The 21,403-nt window shown below is 43.4% G+C and overlaps 1 protein-coding gene across 6 annotated transcripts in view; it reads left to right on the forward strand.

The window, feature by feature from the left end:
* CACNA1A (calcium voltage-gated channel subunit alpha1 A) overlaps nucleotides 1-21,403 on the forward strand; it is a 469,601-nt gene that overhangs the window by 325,366 nt on the left and 122,832 nt on the right. For all 6 annotated transcript variants that reach the window (XM_073587384.1, XM_073587383.1, XM_073587379.1 and 3 more), the window contains exons 32-36: nucleotides 10,871-10,987; nucleotides 12,448-12,513; nucleotides 13,131-13,231; nucleotides 13,429-13,579; nucleotides 14,542-14,669. In XM_073587384.1, coding sequence (XP_073443485.1) covers nucleotides 10,871-10,987; nucleotides 12,448-12,513; nucleotides 13,131-13,231; nucleotides 13,429-13,579; nucleotides 14,542-14,669 — 563 coding nt within the window. The remainder of the gene's footprint in view (nucleotides 1-10,870; nucleotides 10,988-12,447; nucleotides 12,514-13,130; nucleotides 13,232-13,428; nucleotides 13,580-14,541; nucleotides 14,670-21,403) is intronic.

Here is a 21,403-nt window from a genome sequence, read left to right on the forward strand (position 1 = left end):
CTGTCTATTCATTCAGTGACATCATTGCTTCCACATCTGTAGTACACCTCACTACACCTGCTGTCTATTCATACAGTGACATCGCTGCTTCCACATCTGTAGTACACCTCTCTACACCTGCTGTCTATTCATACAGTAACATCGCTGCTTCCACATCTGTAGTACACCTCTCTACACCTGCTGTCTATTCATACAGTAACATCGCTGCTTCCACATCTGTAGTACACCTATCTACACCTGCTGTCTATTCATACAGTAACATCGCTGCTTCCACATCTGTAGTACACCTCACTACACCTGCTGTCTATTCATACAGTGACATCACTGCTTCCACATCTGTAGTACACCTCTCTACACCTGCTGCCTATTCATAGTGACATCACTGCTTCCACATCTGTAGTACACCTCTCTACACCTGCTGTCTATTCATTCAGTGACATCATTGCTTCCACATCTGTAGTACACCTCTCTACACCTGCTGTCTATTCATACAGTGACATTGCTGCTTCCACATCTGTAGTACACCTCAATACACCTGCTGTCTATTCATAAAGTGACATCACTGCTTCCACATCTGTAGTACACCTCACTACACCTGCTGTCCATTCATACAGTGACATCACTGCTTCCACATCTGTAGTACACCTCTCTACACCTGCTGTCTATTCAGTGACATCACTGTTTCCACATCTGTAGTACACCTCACTACACCTGCTGTCTATTCATACAGAAACATCGCTGCTTCCACATCTGTAGTACACCTCTCTACACCTGCTGTCTATTCATACAGTGACATCACTGCTTCCACATCTGTAGTACACCTCTCTACACCTGCTGTCTATTCATAGTGACATCACTGCTTCCACATCTGTAGTACACCTCACTACACCTGCTGTCTATTCATACAGTGACATCACTGCTTCCACATCTGTAGTACACCTCACTACACCTGCTGTCTATTCATACAGTGACATCGCTGCTTCCACATCTGTAGTACACCTCTCTACACCTGCTGTCTATTCATACAGTGAGATCGCTGCTTCCACATCTGTAGTACACCTCAGTACACCTGCTGTCTATTCATACAGTGACATCACTGCTTCCACATCTGTAGTACACCTCACTACACCTGCTGTCTATTCATACAGAAACATTGCTGCTTCCACATCTGTAGTACACCTCTCTACACCTGCTGTCTATTCATACAGTGACATCACTGCTTCCACATCTGTAGTACACCTCACTACACCTGCTGTCTATTCATACAGTGACATCGCTGCTTCCACATCTGTAGTACACCTCTCTACACCTGCTGTCTATTCATACAGTGACATCGCTGCTTCCACATCTGTAGTACACCTCACTACACCTGCTGTCTATTCATACAGTGACATCTCTGCTTCCACATCTGTAGTACACCTCTCTACACCTGCTGTCTATTCATACAGTGACATCACTGCTTCCACATCTGTAGTACACCTCACTACACCTGCTGTCTATTCATACAGTGACATCACTGCTTCCAAATCTGTAGTACACCTCACTACACCTGCTGTCTATTCATACAGTGACATCGCTGCTTCCACATCTGTAGTACACCTCTCTACATCTGCTGTCTATTCATACAGTGACATCGCTGCTTCCACATCTGTAGTACACCTCTCTACACCTGCTGTCTATTCATACTGTGACATCACTGCTTCCACATCTGTAGTACACCTCACTACATCTGCTGTCTATTCATACAGAAACATTGCTGCTTCCACATCTGTAGTACACCTCTCTACACCTGCTGTCTATTCATACAGTGACATCGCTGCTTCCACATCTGTAGTACACCTCTCTACACCTGCTGTCTATTTATACAGTGACATCGCTGCTTCCACATCTGTAGTACACCTCTCTACACCTGCTGTCTATTCATACAGTGACATCGCTGCTCCACATGTGTAGTACACCTCACTACACCTGCTGTCTATTCATACAGTGACATCTCTGCTTCCACATCTGTAGTACACCTCTCTACACCTGCTGTCTATTCATACAGTGACATCGCTGCTTCCACATCTGTAGTACACCTCTCTACACCTGCTGTCTATTCATACTGTGACATCACTGCTTCCACATCTGTAGTACACCTCACTACACCTGCTGTCTATTCATACAGTGACATCGCTGCTTCCACATCTGTAGTACACCTCACTACACCTGCTGTCTATTCATACAGTGACATTGCTGCTTCCACATCTGTAGTACACCTCACTACACCTGCTGTCTATTCATACAGTGACATCTCTGCTTCCACATCTGTAGTACACCTCTCTACACCTGCTGTCTATTCATACAGTGACATCGCTGCTTCCACATCTGTAGTACACCTCTCTACACCTGCTGTCTATTCATACAGTGACATCGCTGCTTCCACATCTGTAGTACACCTCACTACACCTGCTGTCTATTCATACAGTGACATCTCTGCTTCCACATCTGTAGTACACCTCTCTACACCTGCTGTCTATTCATACAGTGACATCACTGCTTCCACATCTGTAGTACACCTCACTACACCTGCTGTCTATTCATACAGTGACATCGCTGCTTCCACATCTGTAGTACACCTCACTACACCTGCTGTCTATTCATACAGTGACATCGCTGCTTCCACATCTGTAGTACACCTCTCTACACCTGCTGTCTATTCATACAGTGACATCACTGCTTCCACATGTGTAGTACACCTCACTACACCTGCTGTCTATTCATACAGTGACATCTCTGCTTCCACATCTGTAGTACACCTCTCTACACCTGCTGTCTATTCATACAGTGATATCACTGCTTCCACATCTGTATTACACCTCACTACACCTGCTGTCTATTCATACAGAAACATCGCTGCTTCCACATCTGTAGTACACCTCTCTACACCTGCTGTCTATTCAGTGACATCGCTGCTTCCACATCTGTAGTACACCTCTCTACACCTGCTGTCTATTCATACAGTGACATCACTGCTTCCACATGTGTAGTACACCTCACTACACCTGCTGTCTATTCATACAGTGACATCTCTGCTTCCACATCTGTAGTACACCTCTCTACACCTGCTGTCTATTCATAGTGACATCGCTGCTTCCACATCTGTAGTACACCTCACTACACCTGCTGTCTATTCATACAGTGACATCGCTGCTTCCACATCTGTAGTACATCTCTCTACACCTGCTGTCTATTCATACAGTGACATCACTGCTTCCACATCTGTAGTACACCTCTCTACACCTGCTGTCTATTCATACAGTGACATCACTGCTTCCACATCTGTAGTACACCTCACTACACCTGCTGTCTATTCATACAGTGACATCTCTGCTTCCACATCTGTAGTACACCTCACTACACCTGCTGTCTATTCATACAGTGACATCACTGCTTCCACATCTGTAGTACACCTCACTACACCTGCTGTCTATTCATACAGTGTCATTGCTGCTTCCCCATCTGTAGTACACCTCACTACACCTGCTGTCTATTCATACAGTGACATCACTGCTTCCACATCTGTAGTACACCTCACTACACCTGCTGTCTATTCATACAGTGACATCGCTGCTTCCACATCTGTAGTACATCTCTCTACACCTGCTGTCTATTCATAAAGTGACATCACTGCTTCCACATGTGTAGTACACCTCACTACACCTGCTGTCTATTCATACAGTGACATCTCTGCTTCCACATCTGTAGTACACCTCACTACACCTGCTGTCTATTCATACAGTGACATCACTGCTTCCACATCTGTAGTACACCTCACTACACCTGCTGTCTATTCATACAGTGTCATTGCTGCTTCCCCATCTGTAGTACACCTCTCTACACCTGCTGTCTATTCATACAGTGACATCATTGCTTCCACATCTGTAGTACACCTCACTACACCTGCTGTCTATTCATACAGTGACATCGCTGCTTACACATCTGTAGTACACCTCTCTACACCTGCTGTCTATTCATACAGTGACATCGCTGCTTCCACATCTGTAGTACACCTCTCTACACCTGCTGTCTATTCATACAGTGACATCACTGCTTCCACATGTGTAGTACACCTCACTACACCTGCTGTCTATTCATATAGTGACATCACTGCTTCCACATCTGTAGTACACCTCACTACACCTGCTGTCTATTCATACAGTGACATCGCTGCTTCCACATCTGTAGTACACCTCTCTACACCTGCTGTCTATTCATACAGTGACATCACTGCTTCCACATGTGTAGTACACCTCACTACACCTGCTGTCTATTCATACAGTGACATCACTGCTTCCACATCTGTAGTACACCTCACTACACCTGCTGTCTATTCATACAGTGACATTTCTGCTTCCACATCTGTAGTACACCTCTCTACACCTGCTGTCTATTCATACAGTGACATCACTGCTTTCACATCTGTAGTACACCTCACTACACCTGCTGTCTATTCATACAGTGACATCACTGCTTCCACATCTGTAGTACACCTCACTACACCTGCTGTCTATTCATACAGTGACATTTCTGCTTCCACATCTGTAGTACACCTCTCTACACCTGCTGTCTATTCATACAGTGACATCACTGCTTTCACATCTGTAGTACACCTCACTACACCTGCTGTCTATTCATACAGTGACATCACTGCTTCCACATCTGTAGTACACCTCTCTACACCTGCTGTCTATTCATACAGTGACATCGCTGCTTCCACATCTGTAGTACACCTCTCTACACCTGCTGTCTATTCATACAGTGACATCACTGCTTCCACATGTGTAGTACACCTCACTACACCTGCTGTCTATTCATACAGTGACATCTCTGCTTCCACATCTGTAGTACACCTCTCTACACCTGCTGTCTATTCATACAGTGACATCACTGCTTCCACATCTGTAGTACACCTCTCTACACCTGCTGTCTATTCATACAGTGACATCACTGCTTCCACATGTGTAGTACACCTCACTACAGCTGCTGTCTATTCATACAGTGACATCTCTGCTTCCACATCTGTAGTACACCTCTCTACACCTGCTGTCTATTCATACAGTGACATCGCTGCTTCCACATCTGTAGTACACCTCACTACACCTGCTGTCTATTCATACAGAAACATCGCTGCTTGCACATCTGTAGTACACCTCACTACACCTGCTGTCTATTCATACAGTGACATCACTGCTTCCACATCTGTAGTACACCTCACTACACCTGCTGTCTATTCATAGTGACATCACTGCTTCCACATCTGTAGTACACCTCTCTACACCTGCTGTCTATTCATACAGTGACATCACTGCTTCCACATCTGTAGTACACCTCACTACACCTGCTGTCTATTCATACAGTGACATCGCTGCTTCCACATCTGTAGTACACCTCACTACACCTGCTGTCTATTCATACAGTGACATCGCTGCTTCCACATCTGTAGTACACCTCACTACACCTGCTCTCTATTCATACAGTGACATCTCTGCTTCCACATCTGTAGTACACCTCTCTACACCTGCTGTCTATTCATACAGTGACATCACTGCTTCCACATCTGTAGTACACCTCACTACACCTGCTGTCTATTCATACAGTGACATTGCTGCTTCCACATCTGTAGTACACCTCACTACACCTGCTGTCTATTCATACAGTGACATCGATGCTTCCACATCTGTAGTACACCTCACTACACCTGCTGTCTATTCATACAGTGACATCGATGCTTCCACATCTGTAGTACACCTCACTACACCTGCTGTCTATTCATACAGTGACATCACTGCTTCCACATCTGTAGTACACCTCACTACACCTGCTGTCTATTCATACAGTGACATCACTGCTTCCACATCTGTAGTACACCTCACTACACCTGCTGTCTATTCATACAGTGACATCGATGCTTCCACATCTGTAGTACACCTCACTACACCTGCTGTCTATTCATACAGTGACATCGCTGCTTCCACATCTGTAGTACACCTCACTACACCTGCTGTCTATTCATACAGTGACATCACTGCTTCCACATCTGTAGTACACCTCTCTACACCTGCTGTCTATTCATACAGTGACATCACTGCTTCCACATCTGTAGTACACCTCTCTACACCTGCTGTCTATTCATACAGTGACATCGCTGCTTCCACATCTATAGTACACCTCACTACACCTGCTGTCTATTCATACAGTGACATCACTGCTTCCACATCTGTAGTACAGCTCTCTACACCTGCTGTCTATTCATACAGTGACATCACTGCTTGCACATCTGTAGTACACCTCACTACACCTGCTGTCTATTCATACAGTGACATTGCTGCTTCCACATCTGTAGTACACCTCACTACACCTGCTGTGTATTCATACAGTGACATCACTGCTTCCACATCTGTAGTACACCTCTCTACACCTGCTGTCTATTCATACAGTGACATCACTGCTTCCACATCTGTAGTACACCTCTCTACACCTGCTGTCTATTCATACAGTGACATCACTGCTTCCACATCTGTAGTACACCTCTCTACACCTGCTGTCTATTCATACAGTGACATCACTGCTTCCACATCTGTAGTACAGCTCTCTACACCTGCTGTCTATTCATACAGTGACATCACTGCTTCCACATCTGTAGTACACCTCTCTACACCTGCTGTCTATTCATACAGTGACATCACTGCTTCCACATCTGTAGTACACCTCTCTACACCTGCTGTCTATTCATACAGTGACATCACTGCTTCCACATCTGTAGTACAGCTCTCTACACCTGCTGTCTATTCATACAGTGACATCGCTGCTTCCACATCTGTAGTACACCTCACTACACCTGCTGTTTATTCATACAGTGACATACAGCGACTGCTGTCCATTGCTTCACTAGCATTGAGGCTTCCACATCTACATTTGACCAACTAAGATCTCCTTACATCAGACTGTCGTGACTTAACTCATTTATGCACAGTTATATTCTTACACAATTTCAGACATAGAAGCTCCATTGATAGCATCACATCTCTTAAGATTGTACAAAACATTTTGTTAACCTGCACTTCCCATTCTTTTTCACTTCAGTAGTACACTTAGACTCTTTTTTTTTTTCCGCTTCTTCTCTCGAAACTTTCACCCCTAAAATCTAACAGTTCAACAAGACTGCATGACCCCTTGGTCCTGTCAAGGGTTTTGGCTTTGCCTATTGCTGTGCATGATGCATTGTCCCAGCTAAATAGTAGGAAGCTTCTGGGGTACCTGAGAAAATGGCCAAAATTATTCTCACAATTGGGTTACATAATTATCTGCTACATAGTCTTCATTTAAATGTATATTAAAGTGTCTTCCACTGTCTGATCTGATGAAGTGGCAATATGCATTAAATACCTGATACAACCCTTGGGTCAAAAAAGGAAAATAACAAGCTCTTCAGGAAACTAGAATAACTCATTATAACACATGAGGAATCAGGGATTTCTGAGGATGAGTAACATTTCACCAACCATTAGTATTGGATAGACCACTCCTTATCTATAGCTATGTATATAGTATAAAAGCTTATTCTTTTCTCTTACATATTGTTCAGTTTTTGTCCATGGAACTTGCCCTCCAAAACCTGGCAGTATGGGAAATATTTACATTCCAAGAGAGGAGTTAACTCCTAACATACGAGTCGGCTTTCTTCAGCTCATTGATTGATGTATAGCAGTTAGCTGCTCACCTCCCTAAAGGCCCCGTCACACACATCGAGATCGCCAGTGAGATCGCTGATTTTGTGACGCCACAGCAATTTCGCCAGTGAGATCGCTGTGTGTGACATGGATCAGCGACCGACCCCCCTGCCGGGTACCGCTGATCGCGCTGGAACGTCCTGGGCCGTTTTTTGATCGTTGGTCTCCCACTGGCCAGCGCGCATCGCTGCGTGTGACAGCGAGACCAGAGATCAGCGACGCTGGTTTCCAATGTAAACAGCGGGTATCTAAGAGCCGCTCGGCTGTTAGATACCTGCTGTTTACATTGGAAACCAGCTTGCTCGCTGGTCCTGATCTCTGGTGGGTCTGTATATGTGACAGCTCACCAGCGATCACCTATGTCCCAGCGATCCCATCCACGTCGGATTGTTGGTGGGATTGCTGGGTTATTGATATGTGTAACGGGGCCCTTAGTTCAAGACAGTGCTCTAATCAAACCTATAAAACCACAATCCCCTCGCACTCAGCATCGGCAGTTGCCAGAGCAGCTCTCCTAATCACTGCTCTCACTTTCCTTAGCTGTATGTAGATATAGTGATAACAATGTAAACTCAGAACTAACACTGATAAACCATTCTCCCCAAGGAGAAATGATACTTCTTGGATATCGGTCAGACGCCTCTCTCACAGCCAAACCAGATCTCCCACTTTGCACTGATGAGGGGCAGTACCCCGAAACACAGTGTCTGCAAATGGAGATTTTGGCTTGGCTTTTATCTTAAGTCATGTAACTAGGCTCGTTAAAGGGTCAACAATGACTTTTAGGATTGCTACCTCCAATAGGTGGCACTAGAGTTCTAGTCCTCTTCCTCTCTGAAGAGACAATTTGCATAATTAGCATATTGATAAACCATTAATATATAGTAGCAGAATGAACCAGAACTGTCACATAAAGGGCATGTCACACTAAGAGATATCGCTAGCAATATCGCTATAACTTGTGACGTTATAGCGATATCGCTGTGTCTGATACTTACCTCCGACCGGTTCCCACGCTGCTTATCGCTGATCGCACGAGAACAGGCTGGACTGTTTCTCGTCGTCTGCTTCCTGCGGCGCTTCCTGCTGTGACGACGAGCGACGCGTGGAGCCGGGCGGGAGGACGCAGGATCGCCTGGTGTGACAGGTAAGTAGCGATCCCCGTCCCCTGCGATGTCGCTAGTGAGATCTGCCTGTGTGGCAGCTCACTAGCGACCACTTAGCGATGCACCAGCGATCGCTGGTCGGGATCGCTGGTACATCGCTAAGTGTGACAGTACCTTAAGGAGAGCACCTTCCCCTCCCCCCAAGCTTCAAAGAGATAAGTAGACTGCAGAGCTGTGTGCTACTCAAGAGACAACTTGAGAGTTCTCCTTCAAGTTAATTTCCCTAACTAAATGCTTGTTTTAGCTTTAAATATTAATTTTGATCACAGTTACGCTCCTCCGGAGTAGTATAGTCTTTTTTCATTGGTAACTTAATTTTTGGATGTTGGAAGGTGTTTGTGAAGATCCAGCTGGTGTAGACAAGCGCTATAGGCCTTTGCCACTCATACTGACCCTGCTCTTATCAAATTCAAAGAAATGCCAAGAAGAGTTTGTATTTCCAAGACAGCCCTCCAGCTTATCTTCATAACAGCCCCATTCAGATAAAATGTAACCCTTCATGCATGGTCGTATAGACAGCTCTCTAGCTCTCAGCAAATGCTGCAAAAACAAACATTTATGTCTAATATGTATGTAAAAGATGAATAAATATTAAAGTATGATGGCCACTTGTGTCTGCTGGGACCCCAGAAGCTCCTGTTTTTATTTGGGACCTACATACAACGGATCCCTTGCTATGGAGGAGAAATACTAAAAATAAGATAGAGTATAACTTCAAAATACTTCAATGTTTCTCATAGTGTCTGACAGGGAGAATGCACTTTTTTGATTTCTAGCTGATAACTCTATAGGCTTGATGGGCTCCATGTATAAAAAAAAGAAGAAGAAAGAAAGCTGGTGCAGGCAAAAATGAGTTGAGTTGTCTATAGGAACCAATCAGATCACTGATTTTTTTTTTTTATAAATGAGAAAAATTATAGCTAAGTTCTGCTTGGTTACCATGGTCAACACCTCCACATTTTGTGGGCACTGCTTTTTATACATGTGGCCCTGTGTATTGGGGATCCGTTCCATGTCTGAGTGTAGGAGACTCATAACCAATAATGCGCATTCCTCTTCCCACTTCAATGACCACTTTAGTCCACATTTTGGTGAGAGGAGTGGAGGAGTCCAAGCTCTGCATGCGCCAAACACTCCTAACGTAAAATGGCTGCTTGTTTCCAAATACAGTGCATTTGGTTTGACTCTTGTTTCTCCAATGGAAAACACATAACTGCTGGTTGGGATGAAGGAGTCAAGAGGGCTCCTGCTGGTTCACGAGTATGAATGCTAGTGTAAACAATAAGGTGGCGGAGTTGCCCATAGTAGCCAATCAAATCTAACCATTTCATATCCAAAAATTCACGAGTGGAGTCTGATTGGTTGCTGTGGCTAACACCCAGCTCACCGCTACACTTTGCATTAGTCTTCATACCTGAGACCCACAGTGTCTCCTCACTTTGCACCCTTTTTCCTGACTTTAAACGGGCCCCAAGTGTTAACGTAACGTTCACTGGTTTCAAATGCTTAAAAAAAAAAAAAAAAAAATCAATCAGAAACAAATAAATAAAATTATTGTAATTTCATGATATTTTCATTATATTATTTTGGTTACTTGTCTGACTGACCGGGCTCCACCTAGAACGTATCTCTTCTCTATTCCTGGAGGACGTGGGGTTTTAAGACTTATAAAAACTAGTGCAAATGGGAAGAGTTTCCCAGAACAACCAATCAAGCTGCTGCTTTCTCTTGAAAAATGTCTGTAATCGAATTGGTTGACAGAAGGTGGTAGTTTTTAGAAATCTACCCTGTCATCAATATTTGCAGCTAAGTTTCCAACCATTTTTCCCCTATAATAATTTTATTTATTTATTTCGCTGCTCAAGAAGTAATTAATGCCCATAAGCCTGTATTTACTGGTCTCCACTTTCCCTCCCCGTTTTCACTTTATAGGACAACTTTATCAACTTGAGTTTTCTGCGTTTGTTCCGAGCTGCCCGTCTCATTAAGCTTCTGCGGCAAGGCTATACTATTCGTATCCTTCTGTGGACCTTCGTCCAATCTTTCAAGGTATGCGTGTATAAATATATATATATATATATATACACACTCACTGGCCACTTTATTAGGTACACCTGTCCAACTGTGTGTTAAGACTTAATTTCTAATCAGCCAATCACATGGCGGCAACTCAGTGCATTTAGGCATGTAGACATGGTCAAGACAATCTCCTGCAGTTCAAACCGAGCATCAGTATGGGGAAGAAAGGTGATTTGAGTGCCTTTGAATGTGGCATGATTGTTGGTGCCAGAAGGGCTGGTCTGAGAATTTCAGAAACTGCTGATCTACTGGGATTTTCACGCACAACCATCTCTAGGGTTTACAGAGAATGGTCCGAAAAAGAAAAAAAATCCAGTGAGCGGCAGTTCTGTGGCCGGAAATGCCATGTTGATGCCAGAGGTCAGAGGAGAATGGGCAGACTGGTTCGAGCTGATAGAAAGGCAACAGTGACTCAAATTGCCACCCGTTACAACCAAGGTAGGCAGAAGAGCATCTCTGAACGCACAGTGCGTCGAACTTTGAGGCAGATGGGCTACAGCAGCAGAAGACCACACTGGGTACCACTCCTCTCAGCTAAGAACAGGAAACTGAGGCTACAATTTGCACAAGCTCATCGAAATTGGACAGTAGAAGATTGGAAAAACGTTGCCTGGTCTGATGAGTCTCGATTTCTGCTGCGACATTCGGATGGTAGGGTCAGAATTTGGCGTAAACAACATGAAAGCATGGATCCATCCTGCCTTGTATCAACGGTTCAGGCTGGTGGTGGTGGTGTCATGGTGTGGGGAATTTTTTCTGGGCACTCTTTGGGCCCCTTGGTACCAATTGAGCATCGTTGCAACGCCACAGCCTACCTGAGTATTGTTGCTGACCATGTCCATCCCTTTATGACCACAATGTACCCAACATCTGATGGCTACTTTCAGCAGGATAATGCGCCATGTCATAAAGCTCGAATCATCTCAGATTGGTTTCTTGAACATGACAATGAGTTTACTGTACTCAAATGGCCTCCTCAGTCACCAGATCTCAATCCAATAGAGCATCTTTGGGATGTGGTGGAACGGGAGATTCGCATCAGGGATGTGCAGCCGACAAATCTGCGCCAACTGTGTGATGCCATCATGTCAATATGGTCCAAAATCTCTGAGGAATGCTTCCAGCACCTTGTTGAATCTCTGCCACGAAGAATTGAGGCAGTTCTGAAGGCAAAAGGGGGTCCAACCCCTTACTAGCATGGTGTACCTAATAAAGTGGCCAGTGAGTGTATATATATATTGTGCTGTCATCATAAGGGTTAAATTTGTGACCAATGGCCGCCTACACTAAGGGAGTCAAAATCTGTCTAAAAAGCGTGATTTGTTATTTGTACTTCAGGCAGATCTGTTTGATATGGGTTTCCCAATTTATAAAAATTCACTTTTGATATTTGTCTGCTTCTTATCTACATCCTTTCTTCCTCTCTACAGGCGCTGCCCTACGTCTGCCTGCTGATCGCTATGCTCTTCTTCATTTACGCCATCATCGGCATGCAGGTCAGTGCTAGAATCAGTGTGGTCTGCAGCTCTATTACGGTGTCCTCTTGTCTGACTCCAAGTATAAATACACAAATATAAAGCAAAATGGTGCGGTCTCCCAGGTTGTCTCCGATATTACTGTCAGATGCTGCCACCACCATGTTTGACGATGGGGGATTGTGTTTTCAAACTGATGTGCAGTGTTAGATTTCTGCCACACATAGTGTTTTGCATTTACCCCAAAAAGTTCTAGTTTGGTCTCATCTGACCAGAGCACCTTCTTCCACAGGCTTTCTGTAACCCTTACATGGCATTTTGAAGAAGGTGCTCTGTTCAGATGAGACTAATGTAGAACTTTTTGGGTGTAGTACAAAATGTCATGTGTGGTGAAAAACTAACCCTGAAAACACCATCCCCACCATAAAACATGGTGGCTGCATCATGCTGTGAGGAGTCTTTTCTTCAGCAGGTCAGAGTTGATATTAAGATGAATGGAGCTAAATACAGTGCAATCCTGGAGTGGAGGAAAACCTGTTAGCGGCTGCCAAAGTGTTGAGACTGAGGGTCATGTCAATACATGTTAAGCCATGTCTGATCCTTTCCATCTTTCTGCCACACTCCCTCTCTCTTTGCAGGTCTTTGGTAACATAGCCCTGGATGAGGAAGATGATGATACGGCTATAACAGAGCACAATAACTTTCGTACATTTTTCCAAGCTCTCATGTTACTTTTTCGGTAAGATTTCTTCTTATCTAGTCATTATCTGTGATATTATCTCCTACTATCGTGACCTATAATAGGGTATTACTTAAGAGTATAATTTCCTGTGATTTTCATTTTACCTATGTAACTAACACTAGATGATCCCAGGACAATAACAAAACATCAGTATTATAATATTCTAACACTGCTGTGCGCCTTCCTTCCCACAGGAGCGCCACTGGTGAAGCATGGCATGATATCATGCTGTCATGTTTGGGTGGGAAGCCATGCGACAGTCAGTCGGGAATAAAGGAGAAGGACTGTGGGAGCGAGTTTGCGTATTTCTACTTTGTGTCTTTCATCTTCCTCTGCTCATTCCTGGTGGGTGTCGCAGCTCTGAGACTGTTGATAATATGTTTATAAAATGTTCATGAAGTGATTGGATGGAGGCATAAATATCATATAAGAGTTCTTACAATTCGCAGTAGCTCTAATAGAATGATCACACGTCGGCCTCCACGTGAAAGTGCAAACTGCACGGCACCATATTGTTCACTGTAGGTTTCCATAGGGTGCTCTGTCAGGTGTTCGGCCAGGTGCTGCGTCCTCCTGGCTGGTAAATTTTTTTTGGGGAAAAAAAATGTACACACATAGTAAATAGATCCAGAGATGCAATTTTACAGCCCCCAGTGACTTCTCTGGCATCTGTTCTATTATCTTTGCAGATTGTAACAAATATAAATTGGGAATTTGCTGTTTGCGTCATTTCATTCAACATGAAACTGCGCTTTAAAGCTTTATCGAGACAGTTGAAATACTGTTGAAGTAACCAATCCACAGAAAAATCCCCTTTTACATTTCGGGGTGGATTCCACAGTAACTACGTGTTCTGAAAATTAGGAAATCCACAGCATGCTATAAAGTTTGTGCAGATTTGTCCACTATACTGTATGTATATATATATACATACAATCTCCTGTATAGTATATATTTTTACTATAAATTAGTGTGGGTTTTTTGTCTGAAATCTGCAGCAATTCCGAAGAAATTTATTTCACTTTTCTGTTGGGTTTATACAGCAATATTGCACCAGAATCAGATCTTTTGTAGTGGATGGAAACTCATTGTGAGAGTATTCCCAAGATATAGCTAGAACACTTGTGTGATAAAAAAAAACACAAAACAAAATATTTTCCCGGTCTTAGAGTGTGGCACAAGAGTAGAGGGTAGGTATACATGTATGTATATTGCACAGGAGCATGTTGGAGGATATAGTCACACACTTTTGTAGCGGTATTGTTGATTTGTGGACACATGTGGTCATAGTTGTTCTCCCTCTGCAGATGTTAAACCTGTTTGTCGCTGTCATCATGGATAACTTTGAATATTTAACCCGTGATTCCTCCATTTTGGGTCCACATCACCTAGATGAATATGTGAGAATCTGGGCAGAGTATGATCCGGCTGCCTGGTGAGTCACTTGATCTACTCAATTTAATACAAGATTTATTAGTTGGGGGGAGTGGATTAGTCAAATATTAATTAAAAGTAAAAGTCAACAATCAGTTTATATGAAAAAAACAAACAAACTAAAGATGACTCTGTTCCAATAAAGCAAAGAAATGATTATTGGGATCAAGTGAAGACCCAAATGTTAACCAAGATCTACCAAGATGACGTAATACTGAGAGCTGAAGAAAAAAGCAAAAATAATTCTAAAATCTCAGAAGTCGACAAAAGAAACAGCAGGAGAACGTAAATGGAAGTGAATAGGAACCGATTGTAAAAAACAAACAAACCCCATGAGCTTGAAACCCTCCAAGAAAGTGAAAATTTGGTCGATGGTGAGATGATAAAAAGGTGAATACAGGAAACATGGCTGATATTCTAAAGATTCCTTTTCCTATTCTCTTGCAATTTTGTGCCGTGAGCAAAAGATCCACTAATCATCTGCACCAGTTTTCACAAATGATGTCCTTGGATGGTGCTGCTTTTCCTTGCTCCCTTGGAAAAAAGTATGCAAATTGGTTCTCCTCTAGGAGAAAGATAACCACTTATTGGCAACCATCCTGTTGGTCATTATCAATCATAGCTACAGATTAGAGTTCTGGTCGGCAGGGTGAGATGCCATGCCTGCAGGTCTAGAAAGTACAGTACTGGTTGTTTGCAAAGATCCAGCTGATGTGGAGAATTATTACTGTTAAAGCTTTCTGGCCTGAAGGCTTCTTTAACTTTCATGATATTGTAGCCAAGATAAGATAATGGCTTTTGCTATTCGTTGATTGACTCTGCAATCTTTTCTTAGCTTTGGAACGTTCCCCTAGATGTTCCTCCTAAGTGGTCAAGATTGGGTGACTCGGGAAGTAACGCTTGTCTTGGTAACTTCTTGGTGTTTATTATTGAATGTTGTCTTTATATGAAGAATCGGGTTTATATTTCGATGACAGATTTCCAGAAATAGCTTTAGCAAGATGAGTGTTTTTGCATCTCTATAAACAGCCATTAGCCTTAAGGAGCAAGTTCAGCTTTATCTCCAGCTCATTCAGGTTTACAATGCATTACCACTCTCCATCAACGAGTAGTTTATAGAGAATAAATGAAAACACTGACCTTAAGAGTAATGCTTGGACCCCTCTCTGGACATTTGCTGGTCCGTGCTAGCCATGTCTGGTAGATTCTGCATAGCCTACAGTGGTAGTTGTCAACACCGAATGGCAAATAGATAGAGACCAGCTATGGCTCAGCCCTCTCTCTCCAGTGGCGCAATAGTAGTCACATATACGTTCTTATTTGCCTAAATTCGGACTTACATAAATCATAGCTGAAAGAAGAGTTCCAGAAAAATAATAAAACAAAACATATTTTTTATTTATATTAAAAATAAAAATAACAACAATTAAAATATCAATGAGCACCCAAAATAAGAGAGATATATACCAAACGTGTTTAAATATCCTGCAGCTAGTTCATCACCACTTATGATGACTTATGGCGCCCCCGGAAGAAGCTGGATGTGAAACGCGCGTCGGGGTGAGGAGAGACGTGTCATCCCGGTGTTTCTGCTGCCTTCACCCGCAACTTGCATTCCCTGGTATTGTGACCGTTTTTTCATTATATATGTGACATAAAGAGTTATAGCACTATATGGAGTATTTGACTCCATTACTAAAATGTAGTGTATAAACATAACGCTATATTGTGGACTTGTTTCTATTATACATATGTAATATGGAATTATAGGGCCACATTTCTGATGAAATACTATTGGCCATATAGCATTTTATTGTGGATTTAGTCAGGGATTATTATAAGTGGTGATGTACTAGCTGCAGGATAATTAAACACGTTTGGCATATATCTCTCTTATTTTGGGTGCTCATTGATATTTTAATTGTTGTTGTTATTTTTAATATAAATAAAAATATGGTGTTTTTTATTATATTTCTGGAACTCTTCTTACGGCTATGATTTATGTACGTCCGAATTTAGGCAATTAGTGTTGTGAAGTGCCAGGGTTGCATTATATAGGACAATTGTGGATTGGACATATACGTTCTTGTCTGAAGACTTTGGCAAACAATGCAGACTACGAAGCAAAATATGTCCTTGAAGCACCGGCCATTGTTACTCTTCATTCTATCTAATGGGAATTTGTACTCATGCTGCAGAGGAGTATGAGGTTATAAGCTTAGGCTGTACCGATTATCATCCAAAAGTGGAAGAAGGAGAACTGTCCTTTTAAATACAGTGTGCTTGAGGAAGGGACTCGTAGTCCAGACTAATCAAAGTAGGAACCTCAGCACCACAAAAAAGAAAACAGGACTGTAGGCCTTGCTGCAGTGTTATTTATGTTGATCTGGCAAGGAGTCAAAACAGATAAGGTCCAATGTTCCGACCAAACACAGCCTTTGTCAAGGACATCTGTGTGTAGCAAAAGTCGGCAACAAGAAATGCGACAGGATGTAAGTCCTGGTTGGACCATATCTGTTTTGACTCTTGCTGGATCAAAATAAATAACAGTGCAGCAAGACTGACAGTCCCATTTTCTTTTTTTGTGCTGCTGAGGTTTCTACTTCGTATCATCCATTAGTGGAACCCTCTACTCCTTATCCCCATCTGCACTGCCTTAGTCCTGATGGTAGATCTGCCATAATATTCATTACCTAATAAACCTGGGACTTATAGAACTACAGGATGTAATCCAGCACACAAGACAAAGACTTGGGAGTTATAGTATACTCATCTTGGAGAACACAGAAGAAATGAAATTAACTCTATTGTGGTTTGACGGGTCACTAAGAAGAGTGGCAGTACAGAAAAGTCAAGACACCCCCACTCTAAGAAGGATAAACAGAAGATAGCTGCCCCGAAGTCATAGACACTGGGGATACAAGACCTCCTTGACAGCTTCTGCACTTGTAACCATTTATATTCCTGTATGGTTTTCTATGTGTTTTTCTCTCACTCTTTCTTTCCACCAATGTATTTTATCCATATGAGTGTTGGATTGTTTGTTTGTTGTTCTTATTCCATTCAAGTTTAGATTATTCTGAACACTATACTGTTTGTACCCACTGTTATTCTATACACATTATTCTAATTTGTATGTTTGGATGTTCTGGTTGAATTCTCAAACTGGATGTCAAGGACTAGAACTGAGCTAGTGATATAATATTGAAGTGGAAAATGTCTTCCACGTGTACATGTGTAGTGGAGCGTGTTAATTATGACAACTATTATTATTATACATAAAAAAAAGTATGTCTCCTCTGTACCCTTTTCCCACAAAGTGCATTTTGATCACTAGATCTTGGAATGTTAAGTTTTCCAAAAAGTTGTGTTTAAAAAAAAATATTCCTGTGCTTAGGTAATCTTAAAAATGTGCCGCTACTTTGTGCTGTGTAATGTCTGTGTCCAACCATGTAGAGCTGATGCAGTTCATGGCTGCACATACACAGCTCTTGGGTCAGAAGAGAAAGCATAGGACCTGGCATGTCAGAGAGAGGAGACTTATAAGTCACGCATTCCTGGCTTGTCACTCTCCACATAGAGAAACATTACCCCTTAGATCCCAGTCAAACCTCTCACCTAGCTAAATCAGATCTGATACTTTACACTGACGGGGGGCAATACCCTGCAACACAGTGTCTGCAAATTGAGATTCTGGTTTGGCTTTTATCCTGTCATATTGCAAGGCGGGTTAATGGGTTGATATTGACTTTTATGATTCCTACTTCCAATAGGTGGTGCTAGAGTTCAAGTCCTCTTCTCTGAAGAAGCAATTTGCATATTTAACTTTCCCAGAGAGGCATGCATGGCTTATAAGTCCCCTCACTCTGACATGCTAGGCCTGGTAAATCACTCTCCACAAGGAGAAACATTACCTTTTAGATCCCTTTCTGTGAGTTAACAAATTTCCCAGCCTGTTTGTTTTATTACAGGAATGAGTGTTTCTTTCATATCACGAGCCCTGTGAGATTATCATTGTTACAGAATTCCCCAGCACCCCGAATAGAAGATGCATGTACGATAGGTGTGATGTGAAGTGTATGCCCTTAATGCAGCAACCGACCGGCTGCCCCCCTGGGCAGAGGTAAACGAGATATCCCACTTCTGACCTCCCCCACCTTTGTAAATCCCACGGCTATTGTAATGTACATCTGGCGTCTTAATTTGAGCCTGTTATCTACTGGCACGCCACATATTGATTGTCCTGCACTCTGTATGTATATATATTCTGAGACCGATGAGTAAAATGTTGTCACACTGGAATTACGTGGAGAAGCAGTGATCTTTTATATGTTCCCATGTTACAAAGCCTTTCGAAACAGCGTCCTTCATTCAGAAGTGAGGAAAAGCAGAGTGGACCTCCTGAGAAACGGGGTGGTAATGTAAAGAGGTATTACAGCACAGAAGACCCCGTTACAATCATAAATCAAGTAACTGACATAGGAGCTACAGTTGCTGCTGAGCTCATATGTCACTGATTTGATTTATAATGAGCTCACAGCGCTGTGAGATGGCAGAAACACTCGCTCCTGTGATAAAACAAGCAGAAAGGGAAAATGTTCCCTCGCACAAACAAGCAGCTGAGAGGACCTGCTGTGTCACTGGTATTTTCACTTATGTTTTCTTCTCTGTGTATGAGCGACCATGAAGCTCTACATCATTGGACGCAGCAAATAGCACAGTACATCTCAGCACAGGAACATTTTTTTTTTTTAACATCGCCAATTCTGGAATTTATTAATATTCCAAGCTCTATTGATTAAAATGTACCTTGTTTGTGGGCTTGTGAGACAGCCCATTTAAATTTTTATAGTATTTTTATAGTTAAAATAGTAATAAAATGATTCACTGATGATACGGTAATGACAGTTCTGAGTAAAATCAATTTACTGTGCATGTAATAGATTGACATGCTAAGTATCCCAGAGTGAGAGTTTGTATTGCTTTTCTCTGCTCTGAATGAGTTTTCTGTGACTTTGAGAGTGCTGGACTATTCCTTAGGATAAGTCATGAATATCACATCTGTGAAGGTCTGACTATTGGTACCTTCAACAATTAGCAGGCCAAAGGGGCTGCAGTACTCCACCCACGGCCGCACTCCCTTCATTGTTTACCACGCTCACCTCTGTATATTTTATAATTGCTGTTTCTGGCATTATAGGTGAATTCCATTGTTTGGTTGTGAGCTACACAGAGCTGCAGCACCAGGCACTGCGCTACACAGAGCTTCCGTGCCAGTCACTGAGCTACACAGCGATGCAGGACCAGGTACTGAGCTACACAGAACTGCAGCACCAGACACTGCACTACACAGAGATGCAGTACCAGTCATTGTGCTACACAGAACTGCAGCACCAGGCACTGCACTACACAGAGCTTCCGTATCAGTCACTGAGCTACACAGAACTGCAGCACCAGGCACTGAGCTACACAGAACCGCAGCACCAGGCACTGCACTACACAGAGATGCAGTACCAGTCATTGTGCTACACAGAACTGCAGCACCAGGCACTGCACTACACAGAGCTTCCGTATCAGTCACTGAGCTACACAGAACTGCAGCACCAGGCACTGCACTACACTGAGATGCAGTACCAGTCATTGTGCTACACAGAACTGCAGCACCAGGCACTGCACTACACAGAGCTTCCGTATCAGTCACTGAGCTACACAGAACTGCAGCACCAGGCACTGCACTACACTGAGATGCAGTACCAGTCATTGTGCTACACAGAACTGCAGCACCAGGCACTGCGCTACACAGAGCTTCCGTATCAGTCACTGAGCTACACAGAACTGCAGCACCAGGCACTGCACTACACAGAGATGCAGTACCAGTCATTGTGCTACACAGAACTGCAGCACCGGGCACTGCGCTACACAGAGCTTCAGTACCAGGCACTGAGCTACACAGAGATGCAGTACCAGGTACTGAGCTACACAGAACTGCAGCACCAGGCACTGCACTACACAGAGATGCAGTACCAGTCATTGTGCTACACAGAACTGCAGCACCGGGCACTGCGCTACACAGAGCTTCAGTACCAGTCACTGCGCTACACAGAGCTTCAGTACCATGCACTGAGCTACACAGAGCTTCAGTACCAGGCACTGCGCTACACAGAGCTTCAGTACCAGGCACTGAGCTACACAGAGATGCAGTACCAGTCATTGTGCTACACAGAACTGCAGCACCAGGCACTGCACTACACAGAGATGCAGTACCAGTCATTGTGCTACACAGAACTGCAGCACCGGGCACTGCGCTACACAGAGCTTCAGTACCAGGCACTGAGCTACACAGAGATGCAGTACCAGGTACTGAGCTACACAGAACTGCAGCACCAGGCACTGCACTACACAGAGATGCAGTACCAGTCATTGTGCTACACAGAACTGCAGCACCGGGCACTGCGCTACACAGAGCTTCAGTACCAGTCACTGCGCTACACAGAGCTTCAGTACCATGCACTGAGCTACACAGAGCTTCAGTACCAGGCACTGCGCTACACAGAGCTTCAGTACCAGGCACTGAGCTACACAGAGATGCAGTACCAGTCATTGTGCTACACAGAACTGCAGCACCAGGCACTGCACTACACAGAGATGCAGTACCAGTCATTGTGCTACACAGAACTGCAGCACCGGGCACTGCGCTACACAGAGCTTCAGTACCAGTCACTGCGCTACACAGAG

Source organism: Dendrobates tinctorius, unplaced genomic scaffold (assembly GCF_039654945.1).
Source record: "Dendrobates tinctorius isolate UK_male_01 unplaced genomic scaffold, ASM3965494v1 ptg000099l, whole genome shotgun sequence".
NCBI lineage: Eukaryota > Metazoa > Chordata > Amphibia > Anura > Dendrobatidae > Dendrobates > Dendrobates tinctorius.